The sequence below is a fragment of the Orycteropus afer genome, unplaced genomic scaffold (genome assembly GCF_000298275.1).
Source record: "Orycteropus afer afer isolate SDZICR_OR568_19922 unplaced genomic scaffold, OryAfe1.0 scaffold00083, whole genome shotgun sequence".
Taxonomy (NCBI): Eukaryota; Metazoa; Chordata; class Mammalia; order Tubulidentata; family Orycteropodidae; genus Orycteropus; species Orycteropus afer.
In genome coordinates, this window is record NW_006921670.1 from 1,321,414 (window position 1) to 1,328,919 (window position 7,506).

General features: G+C 61.5%; 1 protein-coding gene across 1 annotated transcript in view; it reads left to right on the forward strand.

Moving 5' to 3' along the window:
• Positions 1–7,147, forward strand: part of GGA1 (golgi associated, gamma adaptin ear containing, ARF binding protein 1) — a 21,532-nt gene extending 14,385 nt beyond the window's left edge. Inside the window, exons 11-17 of the mRNA XM_007941645.2 lie at positions 751–903; positions 4,283–4,347; positions 4,854–5,008; positions 5,472–5,665; positions 6,501–6,670; positions 6,833–6,943; positions 7,037–7,147. Of these exons, the coding sequence (XP_007939836.1) occupies positions 751–903; positions 4,283–4,347; positions 4,854–5,008; positions 5,472–5,665; positions 6,501–6,670; positions 6,833–6,943; positions 7,037–7,147 (959 nt within the window). The remainder of the gene's footprint in view (positions 1–750; positions 904–4,282; positions 4,348–4,853; positions 5,009–5,471; positions 5,666–6,500; positions 6,671–6,832; positions 6,944–7,036) is intronic.
• Positions 7,148–7,506: the final 359 nt, after the last annotated feature.

The following is a 7,506-nucleotide window of genomic DNA, read 5'->3' on the forward strand; positions in this document are numbered from 1 at the left end:
GGAGGGGGCCCCATCCATGGTGAGGGCTTGGGGGATCATGGAGGGCTCGGGGGATCATGGAGAGGGCCCCATCCGTGGTGAGGGCTCAGGGGAGCTGGGGTGTGGACACATCCCTGGTAAGGGGATGCAGGGGAGGTGGGATGGGGGCCCATCTCTGGTGAGGGGGCACAGGGAAGCCAACACAGGGCCACCAGTCCAGAGGGGCACCAGAACTGGTGGCCATGACTGTGGGGTGACTCTGGCCCCTTAAGATGGGAAGGCATGGGGAGGGAGCTGGGGCACAGCTGTGTCAGGCCTGCAGCTGTGAAGGGAGAAGTCTGGGGGGAGGGTTTGGGGCATAGGCGAAGAAGGAAGGCCTTTCTTTCACTTGGCAAATCAGGCACCTGTCATGGGTTCATTGAGCCCCTGAGGGTGGCTTAGCGATGAGAGGCAGAGGGCAGGTTTGACATGGAGACATTACGGGCCAGGCTTTCAGTGGAATGACAGCCCTGGGGCCCTAGAAGGGGTCAGAGTTGGTGTTTAGAAGGGGTGGGGGCTACACAGAAGCAGCAAAGTGTAGCAGGGCCTTAACAGACAGGCAGCAGTCTACCGAGTGGAGACAAGAGGACAGGAGGCCACCGCAGACTAGAGAAGGCCTGGTGGACAGATTCCAGGGCAAGGCCAGGTGTGGCCGAGGGAGAAGCAGGAGGCCAAGGAACAGGGAAGGGGGTGTACGCCCAGGATGTGTGTGACTCTCTTCTTGCACCCCAGGGAGTACCTCGGCCCTGCTGGACCTCTCAGGCCTGGATCTCCCTCCTGCCAGCACCACCTACCCATCCTTGCCCACCCACCCTGGCACCCAGGCCAGCCCTGAGCAGCCCAGTGCCTCCGTCTCTCTGCTTGACGACGAACTCATGTCTCTGGGTGAGGAAGGGGCGGGCCCGGGGCCGGGTGGGGGTGCTCCCCACAGCACACTTTATAGCTTGTGGAGCAGCGTCAGCAGCCTTTGTCCTCCTGCCAACCCTGGGGGCTGGGGGCCCCTACACTGAGCTCCTGCCTCTGAGAGGCAGCCACACCCCAGCTCTGGCAGCCTGCGGGAGAACGGTGGGATTCCCCTGCAGCAGGTTAGAGCTGCAGCCGGGGCTGCCCAGGTGGAGGTCCAGCAAGTTCCCCGCACCGAGAGGGGGAGCCGGAGAGCCCCGTGCCCAAAGGACCCAGCGCTCAGGGCAGCGGGGTGGGGCTGGCACCCAGCTTTCTGGGCCAGAGCCAAGCCCCCAGGCCTGCTGTGCCTCCAGGGCGGGGCCTGGGGCTCCAGAGTCCGGCAGGAGACCAGGCTCACCCTGGGGAAGAAGCAGAAGGGTCCTGCCAGGCGGCCAGGCAGAGATCAGACTCCAGCTGCCTTGGGGCAGAAGCACCTCATCCTCATAGCAGCCACTGGGGGTAGGAGAAAGACAGGTAGTAGGGTTGTTGAACGGGTCTTGAAGGCTGTGTTGGAAAACCACGACTTGGAGACCAGGAGTCGGACTGCATTCCTCCCCTTGGGAAGAACAAACAAACCTGAAGAGCTGAAGAGGCTGAGGGGCGGGGCCGGGCAGGGTCAGCCCCTCCTTGAAGGAGCGCTTCCAGGATTCCTGGGTGGCACAAATGGTTAAGTGTCCAACAGCTCACCAGAGGGTTGACAGCTTGAGGCCACCCAGAGGTACCTCAGAAGGAAGGCCTGGCAACCTGCTTCCAGAGACCAGGGCCTTGAAAACCCATGAACAGGTCTGTCACCGGGAGCTGAGATCAGCAGCAGCTGGTTTGGCTGGGTTTTATCCCCCTGGACCCGTTCTGGACGCAGGGCCAGGTCCTGTGCTCTGTTGCATCATTACAGAGTCCGCCCAACCACTAGGTGGTGCTGGTACTGTCCTCCTTAGAGACGTGGGGCAATCAAGGCTTAGAGAGGCTGAGTGACTTGCCCAAAGTGACAGAGCTCATTAAAGGGGAGGGGGTACGAGGGTCTAAACTAGACGCTGACTCTGAAGCCACGCCTTGAACCATTCTGCACTGACTCATTTCACTGTTTACAAGCAAGGAAAGGACAAGGAGGGCTCAGTGGGGAGCCAAGAGCTCAGCGGATGTCGAGTAACAGAGGGTCCGACCACAAGGTGTCCAGGGCTCTACCCTCCTGCCCCTTTTAAATTCAGTGCCAAGGGATGGCTCAGGACACATGCCCCTACCTCTTACTGAGGGGTGAAGAGGCACCTGCCTTGTAGCTCATCTCGGCCAGCACAGCCAGGCGAGGGGCAGCTCCCCGACTGGGCAGCTGGCTGATGGGGAGATAATGGCTGGACTGCTCCTGGGGTGGCTGCGGCAAAGCCGTCTCTGCGTGAGAAGTGAGGTGTTGTTCTGTACTTCCTGTCCCCAAATTGCCTCAGCAGAGCCCTGAGCCTCCAGCTTCCTTCTGGTTTCTTCTCAAAAGCAAAGAGAGTGTGGGAACAGGAACCAGGGGTGCCAGGGCAGCACCCAGCCCCGCTGCGACGGGGGAAGCCTTGGGCCACACAGAGCTGGTCCTAAACGTTCCACCTGGCAGGAAGGATGACGGGAGACAGGACCTCAGAGTCGTCAGCTGCCCAGGACTGGCCACGCTTTCCCAGCCATGGCTTGTGGGGCTGAGGAAGCAAGCAGTTGTGTAGCTTAGTGGAGGGTGTAGGAATGTCTATGCCAGGCTAGCACGGGTTTGGATCCCAGCTACACTGCTTCCCAGCTGTGTGACCTGGGCCTGTTGCTTTCCCTCTCTGGCCTGTTTCCTGACTATCAAGGAGAGCATTACAGGCACTTTATCAGATTTATTACTCATGGCCACCCTCTGACACAGATGGTGCCATTGTCCCCATTTCACATATGAAGGGCCAGAGGCGTAAGGCGAGTCACCAGCCCAGAGGGGCACAGCTCAGTGGCAGAGCTGTGTTCAAGCTCTAGCAGTTTTGCCGTCTCTGTTCGAGTCCAGACTCGGCCACGTTCTGCTGGGTGATCTCGAGCAGGTGACAGCCTCTCTGAGCCTCCATTTCCTCATCAGAAAAAGGACTCGAGAACCCCACACCTACCTTTTTTGTATTAATTTTCTAATGCTTCCTGTCTTGATGAGAGAAATTGACATTATTCATACTTTTTGTGACAACAGATTCACTCCATCTCGAGATTTTGCGTAAATTTGTATGTAGCACTTTGCATGTTGACCATCATCACACGTGCCGTTTGGTGACGTGCTCATCGTGTTTTTCTGCCCTCACTGCTCTCCAGTCCCAGACTCATCACCTTTAACACCTCTGAGCCCTAAGTCCTCCTTTCCCTCCCTCTCACCTGCCCCTGGGAACCACTGATCGCCTCTGGCCCCAGGACACTTACTTTGCTAGGTACACCCCCCCACACCTTTCAAGGCTGTTTGGGGATTGAGACACCCCCCCCCCCCAGTCAACAGTGCTTGGCACAGCAGGAGCATGTCCTTCGTGTTGCACTTACATCCTGCCCCTGCTCTTAAAAAGATGAGTCCCCAGACAGAACAGCTGTTACTCCCTGAAGCCCTGGCCCTGCCTGTCAGCACTTCAGCGTGGACCTCACTTATTCCTGATTTGCTAGAAACAGGACCAAGTCCCCTCAGATGCAGGGGACTTGGTTGGAGGTGTTTCAGGGCAGACTGGTCATGTACTGTCTTCTAACAGACAGCAGGCTATTTGGCAGGCCTTTTAGTTCAAGCCATAGCCAGAGGCCCCCCGGGCTCTCCTTGGCACCCCTCACTCAAGTTGGCCATCGTTGGTATGTATCAGGGCTGACGGGGCCTTCAGAGATGGCCCGCTCCAGCCCTGTCATGGCACAGGGGATACTGAGGCTTGGCCAATGCACAGCCTTGCCCGGGGTCGCTCACACTCTGGGGCGGGCCTGGCCCAGGGCCCTGTTCCCCCCACGGCAGTGTGCTTCTGACTCGAGGCAGGTGCAGAGTGCTGACCCTTGCTCTTCAGGGTCCCCACCAGCCCATGCAGGCCCCATTGCCAGCTGGTGGACACAGGCAGCACGCCAGCCCCTCCTGAACCGAGTCGGAGCCAGTCCCCTCTGGGGGGAGGAGAGGAAGCCTGTGGGCCGAGAATGAGCTGCGACGCCTTGGGTTTCTATTTCTGTTCGGCTGCTGGTTCCCTCTAGAAGTGGGGGTGTTCCCTCTCAGCTGCGCCTGTGGAGGGGGATGGGAGCCGGGGGGAGCCTCAGCCAGTGCACCCCTCCTCCCCCAAGTGAATCCGGCTTCCTCATCTCTGTCCTGCTTTCCTCTCAGGCCTAAGCGACCCCACACCCACTTCAGGCCCAGGCTTGGATGGTGCTGGATGGAATAGCTTCCAGGTAGGAGGGGGCCAGGAACCAGCCCGACTTGTCCCTGTCCCGGGACAAGCAGCCTGAAGGGAGCAATGATGGCCTCTGTATAGGAGGGCCATGGGGCAGAGGGGGCCTGATGGTGCCCCTGGGGCTAGTGGCGGAAGTGGCCTGTCCCCCCACCCTGTCACCTCCCACTGCATGTCCACCAGTCTAGCCTCTCAACCTTTGGGCCTGCAGTGGCCAGCGTCTGGGGTTGTCCCCTTACTGTTGGGGGTGACTTTGAGTCCCTGGAGCATGACAGTCTCAGAAGTAGAGTCCCCTGATGGCCCTGAAGAGAGAAGGGTCCTGGTTCTGGCAGGCATATTGTTATCCCAGCCACCTCGGTCATGGTGGGAACAGTGTGGTGTTTCAGTCCCCGCTGCTGCTCCCCAACACGTCACCTGCACAGGGACAGGGTCTCCAGGCAGGACCAGGTGACACTGACACCTTTTCAGCACAGCCTCACCCACCTGCATCCTTTGTGTACCCAACAGTCATCTGAGAGCACCGAGCCCCCGGCCCCCAGCACGGACAGCCGGCCCCCAACGCAGACTCCCCTGCCGGCCAGCAGCGGTCTGGATGACCTGGACCTCCTGGGAAAGACCCTCCTGCAGCAGTCGTTACCCCCTGAGGCCCAACAAGTGCGGTGGTGAGCACACGGCTGCCCGGCATGGGGGGCCCTCCCTGGCCCAGACCCTGTGGAGAGAACCCACTGCCAGCTGTGGACATGAGTCGGGGCCAGTGCTCTAGGGAAACAGTGGTGACAGGCTAGCAACACGCCCGCCCCACAGAGCATGGAGCGTATGAGAAAGGGAGCCTGTGCCCTGTTCACACAGCTCCCCTAGGTGTCCCCAGACCCCCAGAGAGAGACTGAAGGCCCCGAGGGCTGGCAACAAGGACATGGAGTTTGAACGGCCCAGCAGGGGGAGCGGGGCACAGTAAAGGTGGGCTTTGAGGGAGGGGGGAGAGGAAGGGTGCCCACTGCAAAGGAGAGGTGCCCCAAGGCCAGCGGGACAGGTGGTCTGCATCAGCATCTGGGACAGAGCCTGAGGCCTGGCCTTTGCTGTGCCCCCGACCTCCGAGGCCCTGAAGATTCCCTGTCCCTCACCAAGGGAGAAGCAGCAGCCGGCGCCCCGGCTCACGCTCCGGGACTTGCAGAACAAGAGCAGCTGCAGCTCATCCAGCTCCAGCGCCAGCAGCCTCCTGCACACTGTGTCCCCAGAGCCCCCGGGGCCTCTGCAGCAGCCCGTGCCCTCCGAGCCCTCATTGGCCAACATCACTGTGCCCCTGGAGTCCATCAAACCCAGTGAGTGCTGTAGGGTGGGGACTCCACCTCGCCTCTGTCAGGAGCTCTGGGGCAGGAGGTGGGACAAAAGCCTCTCCTCCCAGCCCTGCTCCTGGCTTCTCAGCAGGGAGCTCTTGGGAAGGCCCCTCCCCCTTGGCCAGGACTAGTTTCCCCATGTGCCCTGAGCGTTGGCAGAACTGCTCTATAAACTACGGGGATTCCATAGCAGAGGGCTTCTTGGGGGCTGGCCTCTGGGCCCCTCCCTCCCTCTCCAGAAGGCAGGAGGCAGGACAAGAGAGGTTTGAAGCCCCCCAAGAGCCTGAAACCGAACCAGGGCCAGGCCCACGCCTGGGGCTCTGCCTGCCAGGAGCAGCAGCAGAGCCATGGGCCTCCCCAGACCAAGATGTGGCCTGCCTGTCCCTGGCGTCAGCCCGTGGGCTCACTGCGCATGGAGGGCATCACACCCTCAGTGTCCCCCGGAGTGGGGAGCAATGTCCCAGCTCACCAGTAAGGTAAACTGTGCTCAGGGAGGCTGACTACCAGGGTCACCCAGCGAGCTTGTGACCCAGACCCTCGCCTCTCTGCACCGGCATGCCAGGGAGCAGCCGCACAGCACTGGGGAAACCCCGGCTGTGACAGGACTGGCAGAGCCCTGCCTCCACCATCAGACTCTAGCGGCTCCGGGCTGCGTCAGACTCGGCACCAGTCCGCATCCCGACTGCACTGCCCCATGAAGCAAGGACATAAGCTCGTGGGTTTGTTCCCACGTCTCCAATAGAGTGGCGTGGCCCTGCCGTGGGCCGTGGTGAGAGGTGAGCACCCCAGCCACCCGCTGCCTCCCTTTCGCCCCCACCAGGTAGCATCTTGCCCGTGACCGTCTATGACCAGCATGGCTTCCGCGTCCTCTTCCACTTTGCCCGCGACCCGCTGCCAGGACGCTCTGATGTGCTGGTGGTGGTGGTGTCCATGCTGAGCACCGCCCCCCAGCCCATCCGCAACATTGTTTTTCAGTCAGCTGTCCCCAAGGTAACACAGACAGGGCAGGGGGACTTGGGGCTTGGTGGGGAGCCAGCTGTCCTGGGGCAGGAGCAGAGGGCAATGGGGGGCCAAAGGGAGCCACAGACAGGCCCACAGGCCCCCGGCCTGGCCCCTGGGGATCTAAGGATGCCTGCCCTGCCACGCCCGCAGGTCATGAAAGTCAAACTGCAGCCACCCTCAGGCACGGAGCTGCCAGCGTTTAACCCCATCGTCCACCCGACAGCTATCACCCAGGTCCTGCTCCTTGCCAACCCTCAGAAGGTGAGGGGGCCCGGCTGTGACGGGCGGGGCTCTGCAGGCAGGTGGCCACCTCGCCTGCTCTGACGCCTCTCTACCTTCCTTTCTCTGCTCCAGGAGAAGGTGCGTCTGCGTTACAAGCTCATCTTCACCATGGGCGACCAGACCTACAATGAGATGGGGGATGTGGACCAGTTCCCCCCACCCGAGACCTGGGGGAACCTCTAGAAAGAACAGAGGTTGGGGAGAGGAGGGGACAGAGGGCCTGGCCGGAGCAGGCTGGTGGAGGCTGTGGCAGCCTGGGACACCTTTGTCCCCAGGGCCACACACCCCAGGGCCTGGTGCTTCTCCCTCACCCTAGTGGCCCCCAAATGACTCTTCCCCCTCCCGCCCACCCCTCCCCTGCTGAGCCAAACCCAGCAGGAGCCTGGGCCTGGGTTTGTACTGCTGGGATCCCACTCAGTGGGAGCCTGGGGCAGAGAGGGGCTGCACGGGCCTGGAAGGACTTGGGGTCCTGGGAAAGAAGCGGGGCTGCTGAAGTGGGCGAGGACCTCCGGCCCAGCCACAACTCCAGCCTGGGGGCGGGG